This window comes from Nomascus leucogenys, chromosome 17, assembly GCF_006542625.1.
Source record: "Nomascus leucogenys isolate Asia chromosome 17, Asia_NLE_v1, whole genome shotgun sequence".
Classification (NCBI taxonomy): domain Eukaryota; kingdom Metazoa; phylum Chordata; class Mammalia; order Primates; family Hylobatidae; genus Nomascus; species Nomascus leucogenys.
In genome coordinates this window covers 39,609,142-39,624,301 of record NC_044397.1, presented here as the reverse complement: position 1 = coordinate 39,624,301, position 15,160 = coordinate 39,609,142, and the positions used below count along the sequence as shown (strand labels likewise).

Below are 15,160 nucleotides of genomic sequence, written 5' to 3'. Positions count from 1 at the left end.
GGGGTTCAAGTGATTCTCCTGTCTCAGCCTCCCAACTAGCTGGGACTACAGGCATGCACCCACAGCACCTGGCTGATTTTTCCAATTTTTTTTTTTGAGACAGTCTCACTCTGTCACCCAGTGGCGCCATCTCAGCTCACTGCAACCTCTGCCTCCTGGGTTCAAGCAATTCTCCTGCCTCAGCCTCGCAAGTAGCTGGGATTACAGGCGTGTGCTACCATGCCCAGCTAATTTTTATATTTTTAGTACAGACAGGGTTTTGCCATGTTGGCCAGGCTGGTCTCAAACTCCTGACCTCAAGTGATCCTCCCGCCTCGGCCTCTCAAAGTGCTAATTTTTACAATTTTTCTTTAAGATGGGAGTCTCACTATGTTGCTCAGGCTGGTCTTGAACTCGTGGTCTCAAGTGATCCTCCTGCCTTGGCCTCCCAAAGTGTTGGGATTATAGGTGTGAGCCACCATACCCTGCCACGTCTCGATTCTGGAACCCACAGGAACAGAGGCCACTCTTTTCTGGGGCTAGAGAACTGCGGAGCCATGAGTCCTTTGGCCCCTTCTGGGAGCTCATTTAATAGGCAGGGCATTTCTGAGGGGCAGGGTTGGTTCGAAAGTCCCATTTTACAGGGGAGGCAGAGGAGGCCCAGGAGATGGGCCCAGCTAAGGCCACATGGAGTCAGGGGCCAGCTGGGGGCTGGGGGCTGGATCTCACTTCCTCAACCTGGGTCACCTTCCGTTTTCGGTACAGGTAGACAATGCCGGAGATGAAGCCATCCTTGGCAGAGATGCCGGGTACCCCCTCCAGCTCGGAGGTAGCCAGCTCCCAGTGGTCCACAGGCCAGGCCACCAGGCGCTCCCACGCCCCCGCCTGCTCCAGCCTGTCCAGGGTGGCCTCCAGAGCCTCCTTGTATTGAAGGTTGGAAGAGTTGGTCCTGGTGGTCAGACACACCAGCCCACCTAGGGGAGAGGGGTAGGTGAGGTGGGGGAGGGGCAGGAGCCACAGTCCTGGGCCATCTCTGCTGGGGATGGTTGTCCCTTCAAGGCAAGAAATTCTTCCAGCTTCCTTCCCAGGGCAGTCTTTCTGTGTCTTTTACATTGGGAATCCCTTTTTCTTTCTTTCTTTTTTTTTTGAGACCAAGTCTTGCTCTGTCACCCAGGCTGGAGTGCAATGGCATGCTCTTGGCTCACTTCAACCTCCGCCTCCCGGGTTCAAGTGATTCTCCTGTCTCAGCCTCCCTTGAGGCTGGGATTACAGGCACGTGCCACCACACCCGGCTATTTTGTATTTTTAGTAGAAACGGGGTTTTGCCGTGTTGGCCAGGCTGGTCTCAAACTCTTGACCTCAGGTGATCTGCCCGCTGGGGATTACAGGCGTGAGCCACTGTGCCTGCCCACCCCCCCTTTTTTTTTCTTTCTTGAGATAGGATCTCACCCTATTTCCCAGGCTGGAGTGCAGCAGCGCAATCATAGCTCACTGTAGCCTCTAACTCATGGGCTCAAGCAATCCTCCCACCTCAGCCTCCTGAGTAGCTGGGACCATAAGTGCTCACCACTACGCCTGGCTAATTAAACATTTTTTTTTTTTTTTTGTAGAGATGGTGTCTTGCTATGTTGTCCGGGCTGCTCTTGAACTCCTGGGCTCAAGGGATCCTCCTGCCTCGGCTTCCCAAAGTGCTGGGATTATGGGGGTGAGCTACTGTGCCTGGTGGGGAATTCTTGACTTAATTCTCCTGGATTGAGGAGACGCCCTCCTCACCACTCACCCATGCCTCTGCCAGAGGATGTGACTGTGTCTGAATGGACAGGAAGAAAGCCCCCACGTGGGCTTTGGATCTTGGGCTATCCCTTCACCTCTCTGGGCCTCAGTTTCCCAGCTGGCACAGAGAGGATGATTATCTAACATCACAGGAAGGCTGGTATGTGTGTTTGAAGTGCCCTACAGTAAGTGCTGGCTGAATGGCCTTGTCACCTCAGGTCCAGGCACCTATAGTGTGTGTGCCCAGGGGGGCCTCAGGTGCACTGAGAAGGAGAGATGGGGAAGCCCCAATGACTGGTCTGGGAAGGTTTCCTGGAGGAGGGGGTAAGGAGAAGCAGGGCGTTGCTGGTAGAAGGGAGCGCGGCGAGAGGAGAGGCTCCGGAGCAGGGGAAACTGTCACCCATGGGCAGCCTGATGGGGCTGAAGGGCTTAGCAAGCACAGGTTGGGCTAGGAAGTCCGATCCTGGCTGCTTCACCCAGTAGAAAGTTCCTGTCTTCTTGGGCCCAACTTCAGCCTTTCCAGCTGACCCCATCTGTGTCCCTGCATTTGTCAGCCTTCAGGGCTCCCCGGATGCCTGCCCAGACCTGCCCAGGCTTAGCCACAGCCTCTGCTGGGCCTGGCAAGGGGTGCAGAGAGGGGAGGGAGAGGAAGCATTTTTACCTCTATGATTTCCTGTCCTGTAGCCAGCCAGTGCCTCCTCGTTCTCATGCTCAGCCCCTCTCCTTTCTGCCTTAGGGTGTGCCCCACGTGGATTCCTCACTTGGTCTCGGAAATGCCTCTCTTCTCTACATTCTTGGAGCAGGGCCGGGCACAGTGGCTCCTGTCTGTAATCCCAGCACTTTGGGAGGCCAAGGTGGGCGGATCACTTGAGGTCAGGAGTTCGAGACCAGCCTGGCCAACATGATGAAACCCCGTCTCTATTAAAAATACAAAAATTAGCTGGGCGTGGTGGTGGGCTCCTGTAATCCCAGCTACTTTGGAGCCTGAGGCAGGAGAATCTCTTGAACCTGGGAGGCGAAGGTTGCAGTGAGCTGAGATCGTGCCACTGTACTCCAGCCTTGGCAACAGCGCGAGACTTTGTCTCAAATTAAATAAATAAATAAATAAATAAATAAACAAATTCTGGGAGCAATGAGCACTCATGGCTCTCGTGGGGCCACCTCTGACCAGGCCCTGTGCTCTCTGGCCCCTTCCTGGGTCCCAGTGGGTTAGAGATCAAGGCCCAGAGGGCAGGGTCTGAGCCCTCTGCCCAGAGCAGAGAAAAGCACCGAGCAAGAACACAGCAGGAGATGGGAAACACACCTGCCTGGGCAGCTCGATGTGCAGAGTTTACAAACAGTGCTCACAGCTCTCATATCCCCTGAGCAGCCCCATATCCCAGATGAGAAGACTGAGACCAGGAAAGAGGAAGAGACGTCCCAAAGGCAGTCTATGAATGAGTGAGGAAGCAGGGAGAGGAAGGAACAGAACTGCGCCCTCACTGTGGGCCAGGACCAAAGCAAAAGCCTTACAGACAGGATTTCACCTGATTCTCACTGCAGTCCTACGGGGACGGGATTGTAGCATTTACACCACCTGGCTCCCAGGCTGGGAAATGGAGGCTTCAGAGGAGCGTGGAGTTGCTCCTGGTTGCCCATGGATAAGAGCCGAGCTGGCCACCTGTCTGCCCTGCCTGTTTGCCTGGGTCTGCTGTTGGTGGCTGGGATGTTAGGCTAGGTTGTGTGTGACGCTGGGCAGGACGCTGCCCCTCACTTAGCCTGAGGGGCTCTGGGGCCTGTGTCTGCACTGTGCACAGGGGAAGGTATATGGTGATGGGGGTTGGGGGTGGTTGGCTGGGCTGCTCCTCACCTGGCTTGGTGACACGTAGGAGCTCAGGTATCGCATTGCAGGGCACCTGGCCATCACTGAGAGCACCGACTATCAGCACCGCATCGAAGGTCCCTGTGTGTGGAGTGGGGGGGTGGGGACACGGTGTGATGCTTGGAAGGTACTTTGTCTATGGTGTGGCCTCAGACCACCCTAGGGGTGGGACGAGGCTACTACCCGCATCTGCGGGACCCAGGTCCCCTGGAGGACAAGTATGGCCCAGTTCTGGGCTGCAGTCAGATCGTGGGGTGCAGCGTTGAGTGAGGGACTGGGGGCTTAGTGTGGGAGGGGGATGGAGGATCAGCAAGGGAAAGGGCTTCATGAGGGTGGGCCTCGGGGTGTGGGGGTGGGAGAGAAAGTACCTTCTGGGCTGGGCAGAGGCTCCTGGCCCAGGGTGCAGAGGCTGAGATGCTGATAGAGGCCGGGGGCCCGGGCCTGTTCCAGCATCCCTGGGCTCCCATCCACCCCGTGCAGCTGGTGGAAGCCTCGAGCCCGCAGCTGGGGTAGGGGTGGGAGACTCAGTCATGGTTCACACCTGCCATTTCCCAGCTGGGTCCCTGCACCTTGGGAGGGCAGTGGACTCTGCACTGAATGTGGCCCATGCGTTTACTTTTTTAAATTTTTGAGACAAGGTCTCTCTCTGTCGCCCAAACTGGAGTGCAGTGGCGTGATCATAGCTCACTGCAGCCTTGAACTTCTGGGTTCAAGTGATCCTCCCACCTCAGCCTCCCATGTAGCTGGGACTACAGGCGTGCACCACCCTGCCTGGCTAATTTTTAAATTTGTTTGTAGAGACAGGGGTCTTGCTATGTTGCCCAGGCTGACCTCAAACTCCTGGCCTCAAGCTGTCCTCCTGCCTCGGCCTCCCAAAGTGCTGGGATTACAGGTGCGAGCCACACCATGCCTGGTCCTGTCTCATGCATGTGGAACAGTGAGTCTGAGGCACGGGGCAGGGTTCTGGAGCCAGGGGCAGTGGGAGATGAGGAAGTGCGGAGCTAAGGAGTAGGCAGGGGATTCGGAAGAGCCTCACCTCGGCAGCCACTAGGCCTGTGCCACAGGCCACGTCCAGGATCAGGGCACTGTGGGGCAGGCCTGGAAGGGCTTGTGTGAGGCAGTCCACTGCGAGGTGGGGCGCACGGTACTGCAGGGCGGCCACATCCTGGGGAAAGAGTGCCGGGCCTGCAACACCAGTGCCCCAGTGTTTGGGGGATCTCCCTTGTGGGGTGGTCTCGGAGTCTGCCAGGCTAAGCTGTGTGTGCTGGGGATCAAGCCTGGCTGGGGCTACTGTGAGGGGACACCCAGGCATGAGGTGCTTCCCATTGCTAAAGGGCCAGGACTGGAGAGTTAGCCTCCAGCCCACTGTACGGTGGACTCAGCCCTCCAGGGACCTTCTCTCCTGGCCAAGCGGCTCTCTCTGCTGAGTCCACATGACTCTTTTTTTTTTTTTTTTTTTTTTGAGACAGAGTCTCCCTCTGTCACTCAGGCTGGAGTGCAGTGATGAGATCTTGGCTCACTGCAACCTCTGTGTCCCGGATTCAAGCAATTCTCCTGCATCAGCCTCCCGAGTAGCTGGGATTACCAGGCGCCTGCCACCACGTGGGCCTGGCTAATTTTTGTATTTTTAGTAGAGACAGGGTTTCACCATGCTGGCCAGGCTGGTCTCGAACTCCCGACCTCAGGTGATCCGCCCGCCTCGGCCTCCCAAAGAGTTTAGGATTACAGGCATGTGAGCCACCGCGCCCGGCCCCACAGTGACTTCTCAATAGCACCTCCTCTAGGCAGCCCCCCCTCGGGAGGTCATGGCCCCTGATGGGGCTGCCAATCCAGAGCTGTGAGGCGGGTTCTGGAAGGGGCAGGACTGTAGGGTTCTTAGCCAGGCCTCACTTCATTCTCACAGCCGCCCCCGGGTGCAAGGCTGATTCCCCACTTTACAGGTAGAGAAATGGAGGCTGGTCTAGTGGAGGCAAGGCCCCAGATGAGTTTACCTGGTCGTAGTCCGGAGCCCAGCGGTCATAGAAATGGAGCTTTTGGGCCAGGTCGGGGATGCCATGCGCGGTCCCGACTCGCGCCCGCACCTCAGGCAGGCTGCCTCCCTCCTCCTGGGCCATGCTCCTGTGGGGACACGGTTGCCCTGTCTCGAGGTCCACCTCAATCGCCCATCCCCTCCTTTCCCCCTTCCCTCCCCCCGCCCTGCAGAGGAGGCTGCCAGGCCACCAGCGCGACCCCTATCCCGGCCCCTATCCCAGATGGGCACACTGAGCGCAGAGAGGGCGGGCTTGGATATTTACACCCTGGGGCTGCAGGGCTGGGGGAAGGGCAAGGTGGGAGAAGGGGGTGCCCCGCGGCTGGAGGAAGGACCTGTCTTCCTCTTTCCAGCCCTCCGACTGGGAGAGGGTCGGAGGTGGGCGACCTCCGGAGCGAAAGGGTCTCGAAGGAGGCCAGAGTCAGAACTCACAGCCAATCGAGCTCGCCTGGTGCGTGTGGGCAACGGGACTCGGGGCGGGGCCTGTGTTGGGGCCCTGGCCACACCCTCACCGCCTGCCCGCAATGATTGGCTTTCCGCTAAGAGAAAATAGCCAATCAAAGGAAGGCGCTGGCAGTCCGCCCCCTACCGCCAGCCAATGAGCTCAAGGCTTGTGGCCCTCCTTCAGCCTGGGTAGAGCAGGGACTGCTGAGATGTTTTCCTGCTGTGCGGGTGTACGGGCTTCTCCGTGGTCTGGCCCCGGCCTCCCCCGCCACCGCCAGGTAGCAGCACCTCCACCATCCCCCTCCAACTGCCCTCCTGCCTCCCGAAGTCCTTTATGCTTCCTAAAAGCATGAGGTTTGTAGGCACTGGGGAGTCTCTGAATTCTTATGGGCAGGAGAGGGACATAGGATTAGCTTTCATTTTTACTTTGTATTTGTATTTACTTATTTTGTTTTATTTTGTTTTATGAGACAGGGTCTCACTCTGTCGCCCAGGCTGGAGTGCAGTGGCTTGACCATAGCTCACTGCAGCCTTGAACTCAAGCTCAAGCCATCCGCCTGCCTCAGCCTTCTGAGTAGCTGGGACTACAGGGGCATGCCACCTTGCCCGGCTTTTTAAAAATTTATTTATTTATTTATTTTTATTTTCGTAGTTTTTGTAGAGACAAAAAATGTTGTCCAGGCTGGTCTTAAACTCCTAGTCTCAAGCTATTCTCCCACCTCTGCCTCCTGGCAAATTATATTTAAAAAAACCGTACTTGGCAAATTTTATTTTAATAAGTTAAATAGCCACATGTGGCTAGTGGCTACTGTATTGGACAGCAGAGAGAGTCTTGTGGCTGGAAGTGTGACCTGAAGATATGCAGCGTCAGCCTCCGTAACATCTTGGTTTCCTCTAGGAGATGCCCTAGGGAAGCTTGTTAGAAATGCAAAAATTAGGCCAGGGCGCGGTGGCTCACACCTGTAATCCCAGCACTTTGGGAGGCTGAGGTGGGTGGGTCACTTGAGGTCAGGAGTTTGAGACCAGCCTGGCCAACATGACAAAACCCCATCTTTACTAAAAATACAAAAATTAGCCGGGCGTGGGGTGGGCATCTGTAATTCCAGCTACTCAGGAGGCTGAGGCAGGAGAATAGCTTGAACTTGGGAGGCACAGATTGCAGTGAGCAGAGATTGTGCCACTGCACTCCAGCCTGGGTGACAGAGCAAGACTCCATCTCAAAAAAAAAAAAAAAAAAAAAAAAAGTAAAAATTCTCAGTTGACCTGGAACCTTCTGAATCAGTATTAGATTGCTGGGACTGGGGCCCAGAGTTTCTGTGTTTCTACAAACTCTGCAGGTGATTTCTAGGCAGCTGAAGGTTCAGAAACTCTGGTCTAGAGGACCTGTGTTGGAATCAAGGGTTTGGGCAGGCAGAATTTGGCAGGCTGTCGCAGTTGTCCAGGCGGGAAGTGATGGTTGCATGACCTTGGGTAGAGGTCATGACTGGGGAGAGGAGTGGATAATCTTCAGAGATGTTTAGGGGGTAGAAGTGTCAGAGATGTTTGAACCAGAGCAACTCCATCTTGAATAGCGGCTGAGGAAAATAAGACTGAGACCTACTGGACTGCATTCCCAGATGGTGAAGGCATTCTTTTTTTATGAGACAGGGTCTCACTCTGTCACCCAGACAGGAGTGCAGTGGCTCGATCTCAGCTCACTGCAACCTCCACCTCCTGCCTCAGCCTGCTGAGTAGCTGAGATTACAGGGGAAAGGCTTATCAGAAACTCAAAGAATGCGACCATTTGTCTTTCACCTTCTTGTGACCTGGAGCCTCCTGCCTGCTTCGAGTTGTCGCCACCTTTCTAGACGAAACCAATGTACTTCTTACATATATTGATTGATGTCTCATGTCTCCCTAAAATGTATAAAACCAAGCTGTGCCCTGACCACCTTGGGCACATGATGTCAGGACCTCCTGAGGCTGTGTCACAGGCGTGCATCCTCAATCTTGGCAAAATAAACTCTCCAAATTAACTGAGACTTGTCTCCGATTTTCTGGGTTTACAGGGTGATGAGTAGAAGGAACCCTGTAGTGTTGGAGGAGAGTGGGAGATAGTAAACTCATGGGTTTTAACATAAATAGATGGAAAGATATGTAAATAGACATACATGTATGTGTGTGTATTTGTGAATTTCCTAGCTTTGTCTGCTAAAATGACCTAAACACAATTAACGCTTCAGTAGTAACCACCACACTGAGCGTCCAGATCTGGTTCTAAAAATGCATTCTTGCCAGGTGCGGTGGCTCATGTGTGTAATTCTAGCACTTTGGGAGGCCGACGCGGGCAGATCACTTGAGGTCAGGAGTTCAAGACCAGCCTGGCCAACATGGTAAAACCCTGTCTCTACTAAAAGTACAAAAATTAGCTGGAAGTGGTAGCACACGCACCTGTAATCCAGCTACTCGGGAGGCTGAGGCAGGAGAATCGCTTGAACCCGGGAGGCGGAGGTTGCGGTGAGCAGAGAGTGCACCACTGCATTCCAACCTGGGCAACACAGCGAGACCCCATCTCTTTAAAAAAAAAAAAAAAGCATTATCAACTAAAAGGAACCAGAGCTCCTTAGAGAAACAGCTGATGAAATGACTGAAATGCTTGGGGCAGGAAAAGTATGAGATGTGCCTGAAACATCTTGAAATATCTCAAAGCACAAGCCTTCTCCGGTTTTTCTCCTCCCTGGCCCAGGAAGCTGTTCTAGCCTTGGGGCTGGAAGGCCTTTCTCTGACTCATCAAGTTTTATTTTTTTTTCCTCTAATCCTTTACTCCCCTCAAGTCTTAAATTTTTGGAGCCTCAAAGCCTTTTCTGTGTCTTTTGCTGAAAATGACCCCCTCACTCCTGTGGACAGAGGATTACCTAGGTGCCGAGGCAAGAGACTGAAGGCACAAACTGTTTCAGTATAATAAAGAAAATAGAATAAGAATAGTCATAATACAAATTAGATATAGAGATGATCATGGACAATTATCAATCATTATTATAAACATTATTAATCATTAGCTTTTAATTACTAATATAACCTAGGAATAACTGGCGGGTATAGGGTCAGGTGCTAAAGAGACATTGTAAGAAGTGACCTAGAAGGCAAGAGGTAGCCTTCTGTCACGCCCGCATAAGGGCCACTTGAGGGCTCTTTGGTCAAGCAGTAACTCCAGTGTCTGGGAAGGCACCCGTTACTTAGCAGACCACGAAAGGGAGTCTCCTTTCCTTGGAGGAGTCAGGGAACACTCTGCTCCACCAGCTTCTTGTGGAAGGCTGGATAATTGTCCAGGCCTGCCCGCAGTCATCTGGAGGCCTAAACCTCTCCCTGTGGGGCTATGCTTCAATGGTCACGCTCCCTGTTCACTTTCATGTTCCTCCCCTACTCCTGGTTCCTCTTTGAAGTTCGTAGTAGACAGTGGTAGAAGAAATAGTGGAAGTCTTAAAGTCTTTGATCTTTCTTATGAGTGCATAGAAGAAAATGCTGACGTATGCTGCCTTCTCTCTCTCTCGGCTACCTAAGAGGGAAGGGCCCCCTGTCCTATGATCACGTGACTTGCTTCACCTTGTCAGTCACTTGGAAGATTCACCCTCCTTGCCCTGCCCCCTTGTCTTGTATGCAATACATAGCAGTGTGCCCAGCCGTTCGGGGCCACTACCGGTCTCCGCGTCTTGATGGTAGTGGTCCCCGGGGCCCAGCTGTTTTCTTTTTATCTCTTTGTCCTGTGTCTTTATTTATTACAATCTCTCATGTCCGCACACGGGGAGAACACCCGCTAAGCCCCGTAGGGCTGGACCCTACACACTACGGGCAGTGGATATCAAACTTCCCCTCCCACCAAGTCCAGCTGCTGCCAAAGTGACAGAGGGAGACTGGGGGCTTGGGGAAGAGAAAACAGTTTGGGGTGGGGATGTATTAAAAGGATCCATTGGCTGGGTGCAGTGGCTCACACCTGTAATCCCAGCACCTTGGGAGGCCGAGGCTGGAGGATCACTTGAGCCCAGGAGTTTGAGACCAGCCTGGGCAACATAGGAAGACCCTATCTCTACAAAAAACTTCAAAAATTACCTGGGTGTGGTCCCAACTACTCAGGAGGCTGAGGTGGATCGCTTGAACCCAGGAGGTTGAGGCTGCAGTGAGCTAGGATTGTGCCACTGCACTCTAGCCTGAGCAACAGAGCAGACACTGTCTCAAAAAAAAAAAAAAAAACAAAAAACGACAAAAACCAACCCCAAGTGGTTTAAATATTAGGGGTTTAGTATTTTTCTTACAGCAAGAAGGCCAGTGGTCAGCAGCACAGGGGCCAGTCCAGGGACCCACTGATCTCACAAGGACCCTGGTGCCAACCTCTCACTTGCCACATTGTGTGTTTGCACTGTTGGCTCCTTCTGGTCACAAATGGTGGCAGCGGCTCGAACATTCCTTGCATCATTACATTCAAAGCCCAAGGCAGGCCAGGTGTGGTGGCTCATGCCTGTAATCCCAGCAATTTGGGAGGCCAAAGTGGGTGGATCGCTTGAAGTCAGGAGTTCAAGAACAGCCTGGCCAACATGGCGAAAACCTGTCTCTATTAAAAATACAAAAATTAGCTGGGCATAGTGGCGGGCACCTGTAGTCCCAGCTACTTGGGAGACTGAGGCAGGAGAATTGCTTGAACCTGGGAGGCGGAAGTTGCAGTGAGCCGAGATCGTGCCATTGCACTCCAGCCTAGCGACAGAGGGAGTCCATCTCAAATAAAAAAAAACAAACAAAACAAAGCCCAAGGCAGGCTAGGAATAGCAGGAGCTTTTCCTTGTTTCTCCCTCCCTCCCTCCCTCTCTCCCTTTTTTCCTTTATATTTTTAATTTTAATTTTATTTTTTTGAGAGGGGTCTTGCTCTGTTTCCAGGCTGGAGTGCAGTGGCACAATCCTAGCTCACTGCAGCCTCTACCTCCTGGGCTCAAGAAATCCTTCTGCCTCAGCCTCCTGGGTAGCAGGGACTACAGGTGCTTGCCACCAAGCCTGGTTAATTTAGAAAAAAATGGTAGAGATGGGGTCTTGCTATGTTGTCTATGCTGGTCTCCAATTCCTGGGCTCAAGCCATCCTCCCTCCTTGGCATTCAAAATGCTAGGATTACAGGTGTGAGGAACCTACCTGGCCTTTCTCTCTTTCTTTCTATGGGAGGAGGATATTTCCAAAAGCCACAGAAGCTGGGAAAGTGTGATCTGGCACTTCGAGGCTCAGATGTGGGTGTGAGCTTTCCATCCAGGAAGGAGGGAGGGAAGAATGGCTTGTGGTACTGTTCCCAGACCAAACCGAGGGTCGGGCTGCTACTTCTTGTGGCCCAATAATGAGATGCACATAAACTGGGGGGGAAGAGAGTTTTTATTTCTGTAACCGGTTTACAGGGAGAAGGCGTGGAAATTATCACCAGACCAACTCAAAATTACAAAGTTTTCCAGAGCTTATACACCTTCTAAGCTACATGTCTATGTGTAAGTGTGCATTCATCCGAAGACATAAGTGATTAACTTCTTTTAATCCATAACTAAGGTCTGAGTCCAGAAGCTCTTCCTCTGGAGCCTCAGTAAATTTACTTATCTAAATGGGTCCAGGTGCTGGGGTGATTACTGTTATCTCCTGCTAAATCATGGAGGTTTGAGGAGTTCCTTCAGACCGCCAATAAATTTGTTTGCGGAGGCCTGAGGAGTTTCTTCAGACCCACAATAAAACTTGCTTAATTCTAAATGGTCCTGTTAAGAATTCCTTCATTATTTTGTCATGCTTTAAGGCCCAGGAAAGGCCTGGGCAAAACTCTTGGTGGGCTTTTGTTACATCCCAGCCTTTGTATAAGGGCACTGGCTTTTAATATTTAAATTAACCACTCAGTCAGCACTGAAACAGTTTTTGGGGAGACGTGGCCTGCCACAGTGTGGGCTCCTGTGCTGCTCCTGGGGTGTGAGGGCGTGTGTTCCTTCATGTGCACCTGTGTGATGAGTGGGAAATGTTACAGGTGTCCATTTTGATGTGTGCAGGACCGAGGCCATGGAGAGCTTGGTCCCCAGGCTATGCCCGCCCTTCCTTCCTTCCTTCCTTCCTTCCTTCCTTCCTTCCTTCCTTCCTTCCTCCCTTCCTCCCTTCCTCCCTCCTTTCTCCTTCCTTCCTTCCTCCCTTCCTTCTTTCCTCCCTTTCCCCTTCCTTCCTTCCTTCCTTCCTCCCTTCCTCCCTCCCTTTCTCCTTCCTTCCTTCCTCCTTCCTTCTTCCTTTCTTTCTCTCTTTCTCTCTTTCTTTCTTTCTTTCTTTTTCTTTCTTTTTCTTTCTCTCTCTCTCTCTCTCCCTCCCTCCCTCCCTCCTTTCCTTCCTTCCTTCCCTCCTTGCTTTCTTGATGGAGTCTCACTCTGTTGCCCAGGCTGGAGTGTTAGTGGTGCGATCTTGGCTCACTGCAACCTCTGCCTTCTGGGTTCAAGCAATTCTCCTGCCTCAGCCTCCCAAGTAGCTGGGACTACAGGCATGCGCCACCATGCCCAGCTAATTTTTTTTGTATTTTTAGTAGAGATGGGGTTTTGCCATGTTGGCCAGGCTGGTCTCAAACTCCTGACCTTAGGTGTCCACCTGCCTCGGCCTCCCAAAGTGCTGGGATTACAGGCGTCAGCCACCGCGCCTGGTCTATGGACGTGCTTTCTAACCCTGAATGTGTAATGGGGAGTTGTGGCTTCAGATTTGCATTTTACCAAGATGGCTCCAGAAGGCGGCAGGGAGAGTGAGCTGGGTGAACTGCAAGTTCTGAGGCTGTTGCAATTACTTGGCAAGAGCTGGAGTGTCAAGAGTCAGGGGCTGCTGAGGAGGGGCTGACCTTGGTGCTGATGGGGTGTGGGGCTGTTGAGGACCATGTGGCAACTTCCCTTCCTTGGAGTTTTCTTCCTACCTCATCTTCTTCACCGCCTCCTCCTGCTCTTCTCCTACGTCTAAGCTTAGGAGAGGCCCCCAGCTCTGTCCTGGGTCTTCTTCCTTCTCTGTGTACACCCACTTCCTAGGTGATCTCATTTAGTCCCGTGGTTTTAAATACTGTTTATTTGTGGGTGACTCCCAAATTGATGACTCCTAGTCTTGGCTCTCCCCTGAACTCTGGACTTGTTCACCCAGCCATGAAACTGACATCTCCCTGTAGGCCACAGGTCTGGCAATGAGCCCAGACCCAAGAGTGATTCTTTCCACTCCCAAATCTGCTCCTCCTCAGGGCCCATCTCTGCAAATGCCCCTGAACCACCTTGCACTCAGGGGCTCAGCTCAAGCTGTTTTTCTCCCATCCCACACCCTGTCCATCAGCAAATCCTGTGGACTCAAACTACACCAGCCAGGTGCGGTGGCTCACGCCTGTAATCCCAGTACTTTGGGAGGCCAAGGTGGGTGGATCACTTGAGATCAGGAGTTCGGGACCAGCCTGGCCAACATGGCAAAACCTGTCTCTACTAAAAATACAAAAATTAGCCAAGCACAGTGGTGCGTGCCTGTAATCCCAGCTACTTGGGAGGCTGAGGCAGGAGAATCACTTGAACCCGGGAGGCAGAGGTTGCAGTGAGCCGAGATCGTGCCATTGCACTCCAGCCTGGGTGACAGAGCAAGACTCCATCTGAAAAAACCGAAAGAAAAAAGAGAAGAAGAAAATCTCAAACACACACAAAAGAAGAGACTAGTGTAATAACTCCCCCTGTATTTCTTCATGAGCGGTTCAATAGTCAACAAACTGAGCCCAACCAGAGTGGCGTTTTCACAGTATCCGTCTGATGAGTTTACGCCCCTGCTTAAAATCTAAAATCCAAGTTCTTTCCTCTCCTCATCTGTAGCATCTCTTTTCCTCGCTTTGCCACTCTGGCCTCTGCTGTTCCTGGAATGTGCCAAGGCTATCACAGGGCCTTTGCACTATTTTCCAGCCGGGAAAATCCTCTCACCTTAGCCTCTCGAGCAGCTGGGACTATAGGAGTGCACCACCACGCCCAGCTAATTTTTTTTTTGTATTTTTCGTAGAGGTGGGGTTTTGCCATGTTGCCCACTCTTCCTTCAACTCTGCTTCAGTGGCTTTTTATTTATTATTATTATTTTTTGAGATGGAATCTTGCTCTGTCGCCCAGGCTGGAGTGAAGTGGCGCGATCTCGGCTCACTACAACCTCCGCCTCCTCGGTTCAAGCGATTCTCCTGCCTCAGCTTCCCGAGTAGCTGAGATTACAGGCATGCACCACCATGCCCGGCTAATTTTTTGTCTTTTTAGTGGAGATGGGGTTTCACCAAGTTACCCAGCTGGTCTCAAACTCCTGACTTCAAGTGGTCTGCCCTCCTCGGCCTCCCAAAGTGCTGGGATGACCAGCGTGAGCCCCCACGCCCGGCCATTTATGAGCTCTTTCTGTGTTGATGCTTGCGGACTGGGTTCGTTTTCACCACCGCTTAGTCATCCCTCAAGCCTCAAGCTGACACACCCAGCTGATACATCTCCCCTTTCCTGGGGATAGGAAGTAACGTTGCCATGCACGTGTCTCTTTGTTCACAAGTGGATGTTTGTGGAAGGAATGCTTTAATCCACTGGAGGGTAGTGAAAACAATTCAGCTGGTTGTGAAATAGAATGAGTAGAAATTAGAAGAGCACACTGCATGTAGTAGGAGTAATTATTGTTTTGTTAGGCTCTTGCTTCAGCTCCACATGTGTGTTTAATGAGCAGCTTTGTGCAATGCTTTTTTTTTTCTTTTTTTCTTTTTAGAGACAAGGTCTCACTCTGTCACCCAGGCTGGTGTGCAGTGGCACAATCCTAGCTCACTACAGTCTCAACCTTCTGGGCTCAAGTGATCCACCTGCCTCAGCCTCCTGAGTGGCTGAGATGACAGGCATGCACTATTATGCTCAGCTAATTTTTAAAAATATTTCGTAGAGACTGGGTCTCTCTATGTGGTCCAGGCTGGTCTCCAACTCCTGGCAGCAAGCAGTCTTCCCACTTTGGCCTCCCAAAGTGCTGGGATTACAGTTGTGAGCCACTGCATCCAGGCTGTTTAATATAATTCTTACCATGGGTGGCACCCAGAGACTAA

The 15,160-nt window shown here is 52.3% G+C and overlaps 1 protein-coding gene across 1 annotated transcript; it reads right to left on the bottom strand.

Moving 5' to 3' along the window:
* Positions 1-553: 553 nt before the first annotated feature.
* METTL27 (methyltransferase like 27) lies at positions 554-6,102 on the bottom strand. The gene is made up of 6 exons (XM_012496508.2): positions 6,075-6,102; positions 5,605-5,731; positions 4,650-4,778; positions 3,982-4,117; positions 3,602-3,694; positions 554-953 (listed from the first exon to the last, which is right to left on the bottom strand). Exons 2-6 carry the CDS (start codon positions 5,725-5,727, stop codon positions 673-675), a joined length of 762 nt encoding a protein of 253 aa, XP_012351962.2. The 5' UTR covers positions 5,728-5,731; positions 6,075-6,102; the 3' UTR covers positions 554-672.
* Between the last annotated feature and the right edge of the window lie 9,058 nt (positions 6,103-15,160).